Genomic DNA, 3,727 nt, shown 5'->3' with positions numbered 1-3,727 from the left:
CCCCGTGACCCCCCGCACCGCGAGCGTGATCTGTGCAAACCTGTTGTGACCCGTCCTTATTCACTTGCAGAGCTGAAGCAGATCACCTGGCTGAGTACTGTAGGGTTGTTGATGGTGATCTTTGGGGATTGTCTGAGGAAAGCGGCCATGCTCACAGCTGGCTCCAACTTCAACCATATTGTTCAGAATGAGAAATCGGATACTCATACTTTGGTGACAAGTGGGGTGTATGGGTGGTTCCGGCACCCGTCTTACGTGGGATGGTTTTACTGGAGTATTGGAACACAGGTACTGTATACAATGCGCTCAGATACTTTCGTCTTATAACCTGGGTCTTTCTTCTTAATGCTGCCCCACACCCGTAACGGGATGCAAACCACTGGCAGTCAGCAGCAGGGGTGGCCCGGGCGCGGATTTTGACGCCTCCTTCCGCCCACCGGCATGTAGGGGGCCAGGAAACCCCGAGCACTCTGCCCCGTGTGATCTTTGGGAAGACCCCATCGCCTTAATCTTCTGTGTGGAATAAGCAGGGGCAGCGGGGCCGGGGTTTGAGCCAGAACGCCTTTGGAGGCTTGGGCTGCGATCCGCTGTTAGCCTAAAGCTGATGTCCAGAGTTTCCTTGCATTCCTATGGCCAAAATGCCTTCCGTAAGCAGTCGGACTCAGCCTCGCTCCTGCAAAATACCAGTCCCGTGCTGGATGGCAAAGAAAACTCCCTGTAAGAGTGCCCAGGGCCCTGGCCAGAGGGTAAATTGGAAGCCAGCTGCGGTCGAGCTGTAACTCAGCGCTGCCTTAGTCGTGCTTTTCTCATGGTTGGCTGGTGGTTGGCATTTGGTTTTATTTCTCTGGAGAGACTGTAAAGACTGCACGCGGAGCAGCACGGCCGCACACGGGCTCTCTAGAGCTGGGGCGCCGCTCTTAGCTGGGGCGGCAGGAGCCGGCAGCTGCCCCCGGGCCGCATTCTTCATAAGCACTAATTTCTCCCCAGAATGAAATTCCACAAAAGGTGCTGGGGTCTTTTCTTTTCTTTGTAGAGTGTTTAGACCTCATGGCAAACTTAATGAAGGGTGATTAGCATGTGGGAGCAGGGGGCAGCCTCGGTTTCTTTGGGAGGCGAGGGGATGCTAACCGCCGATGTCTGTTCGCAGGTGTTACTCTGCAATCCCATCTGCGTGGTGGGCTACGCGCTGGCGTCCTGGCGCTTCTTCAGGGAGCGGATCGAGGAGGAGGAGATCACGCTCATTCACTTCTTTGGAGAAGAGTACCTGGAGTACAAAAGGAAGGTGCCATCGGGTCTCCCTTTCATTAAAGGAGTCAAAGTGGAACTGTAATGCGGGCGAAAACTGGACTGGCTGAATGAACGTCCAGCTCTAGGCGCTGCGGGGCGAGGGACGGTGCGTGGGGCTGGTGCCGGGAGTAGCCTGTTGGTATTTCCTGGCCGCCCAGGAGGAGCTGGTAAAGGGCTGCAGAGCTGGGCGGTCTGCCGGGTCACTAGCAGGTCAGAAGCTTGTTCGTCCTCTTCGAGATAAGTCCTTTTTTGCACATTCAGGGATCTTCCAGATAACTTAGCCGGTAGCGACCCTAAAGAGAATCAAACCCTCCTGCCTGCAGTAGCTGAATTGTACTGAAATGCCTCTGGACTGATTCTTCTGGAGCACAGCTCTGCCCTCCCGCTCCCGTGCAGGAAAGGTGCCGGTCAGCGGATTGTTCCTATGGCATAATTCGATTTTAAAGCTTTTTGACCTTGCGAGCCAGGCAGGGCGGCTTTAATCTCTTTAGGTCTGATTCTGCAAGCTGGCGCTTGGGCGGCTCGCAGGAGCAGGCCTCCAGCTTGCCGCTCTTCAGGTGCGGGGGCTGCCTACCCTCTGCTTGCTGGAGAGCTGGCAGCGTGGCACCAATCGGTTCTCCCCCAGGCGTTAATGTTCACAGGGAGCCTTTTCCGCTCACCTCATGCTGCTGGATCACGAGCGCCAATGTGAAACGCGGCAGGAGAGCGAGCCCGCTCCCTCCTCCCTTGGCGGCTGCTGCGAATTCGGGAGTCACCGTTTCAGCCGCCGCCTTCCTGAGCCTCCCCGCCGCCACCTCTGTTCCCTCTACCTACTTCCAAATCGCGCTGCTTCCTATCCTGCCAGGCCGCCTCCGTCCTGCAGAGATCCCAGGATTTTGGGTTGGGAAAGAACTGCAGCTGCCAGGCTCGCCAAGGTCTTTAGCCTTCAAGATCCTTGCCTGCTTTTTTGGGCGAAGCCTGGGATGTTGGCGCAACTAGGAGATGCTTCTAGGGAAATTCTCCAAATGGGAAAAAAGTTTGGCTAGCTAACGCTATTTTAAACGTTACCATTTTGGAAATGGTTCCTACTCGAGCTTTGTGGTATAACTTGTTCTGTCATTATATACCAAAGAGGTTCACTGTTCTTGAGTTCTACATTATTCTTCCTAGCTGGAATGGAAACGAGTTTCTTGTCAGTTCACGCTTCGGGCTTGCGGTGTTCCTTGGCAAAGGTGCTGTGGTATGGCTCAGGAAAGGGGGCACTGATGGAAATTGCTTTGGTTTTGGGTTTGTGGGGTTTTTTTATAAAAAACAAAAAAAATATTGCCAACTTCTGTCTGGTGATTGTTTGGAGATCTCTTGAGGTGCTGGTGACATCATTGAAACTGGAATCCTTACTTTTACAATTCCCAGTGGGTTTTCAGTACACTTCAGTGTTGCGTTGAAGCACAACCACAACTTGCAGTGACTCGGAGGGCTGCACAGCCACAGAGACGGGGCGAGATCTCTGTCTCTCCTCACTTAACTGATGCACAGTCCTTCCTCCGTCGGGTTTGCTTTGTTTTGCAAAGTGCAAAGAGCACTGCCCGGAGCATCAGCTTAACACCTTCGCTGGTAATTTGTCTTACATAGAGCGTGTTTTTAGCTTGGGAGAAAAGAGCAAACATGAAAATACACCAGCTGGGTAGTGCCGATTTCTCTGAGTAGTCACTCGTAGTCTCCTGCTCAGCCTTTTCTGTGCCTCTAACGCACGTCCTCACGGAAGCCGTGACCTGCTGTTATAGCCAATGTTCCTCGGGCGAGTTAGTTTTTAACTAATTTTTTTGTAGGTGTTAACGTTTCTGCTGTAAACTTGCACAAGTGTACTTTGAAACAAACAAAGCAATTGTTGCTTGGGTTTGACGTGAGCTGATGATGGAAACTAGGCTTTATTCTCAAGTTGTTCTTTGTAGATCCTAATTTGCAAGAGTGTGCCAGCAGTAGCTCTGACCCCGGTTCCAGCTGTGTGGCAGCAGGGTCTGCCCAAGGCGGAATGTGTTAGCACCAAAAGAAAGGGATAAACTTCACCTTAAGCAAAATGTTCAGAGCCCTCTCAGTGCTTTTGACACCCGCAGCCTCTCTTAACCTTTTATTTTCCTGAATCCTATGAGTGGAAGCTTGGTTAGGAGACAGGAATTCACCAGGCGTGGGGAAGGTGTCTGAATCTTTAGCGAAAAGCCGGAGGAAGCCATCAAACCCTGCCCTCCTGCGCTGCAGCAGTCAGTAAGTTTTTAAATGGCACAGATGAACAAGGAGCAGAGTGCTGCTTTGTAGTGCCCTGCCTGCGTTTTTGCCTCCGCTGCCTGTCAGCGGTTTGCAGGACGCTCTGAGACCCTGCAGTGAGCTCCTGGCTTTACCCTACACCAGGCATTTTTTGTTGGTTTTTTTTTTCCCCATGTTTGCAAACGTTGTGGTTTTAAGA

General features: G+C 52.3%; 1 protein-coding gene across 1 annotated transcript; it reads left to right on the top strand.

Moving 5' to 3' along the window:
- Positions 1–70: 70 nt before the first annotated feature.
- Positions 71–1,330, top strand: ICMT (isoprenylcysteine carboxyl methyltransferase; the record flags this gene model as incomplete). Its single annotated transcript, XM_009574483.1, has 2 exons — positions 71–288; positions 1,148–1,330. Coding segments are annotated over 2 exons (401 nt in total), but the record flags the coding sequence as incomplete, so codon positions are not given.
- Positions 1,331–3,727: the final 2,397 nt, after the last annotated feature.

The sequence above is a fragment of the Fulmarus glacialis genome, unplaced genomic scaffold (genome assembly GCF_000690835.1).
Source record: "Fulmarus glacialis isolate BGI_N327 unplaced genomic scaffold, ASM69083v1 scaffold36763, whole genome shotgun sequence".
NCBI lineage: Eukaryota > Metazoa > Chordata > Aves > Procellariiformes > Procellariidae > Fulmarus > Fulmarus glacialis.
The sequence above is the reverse complement of the archived record's forward strand: the minus strand, read 5'-3'. Positions and strand labels throughout refer to the sequence as shown.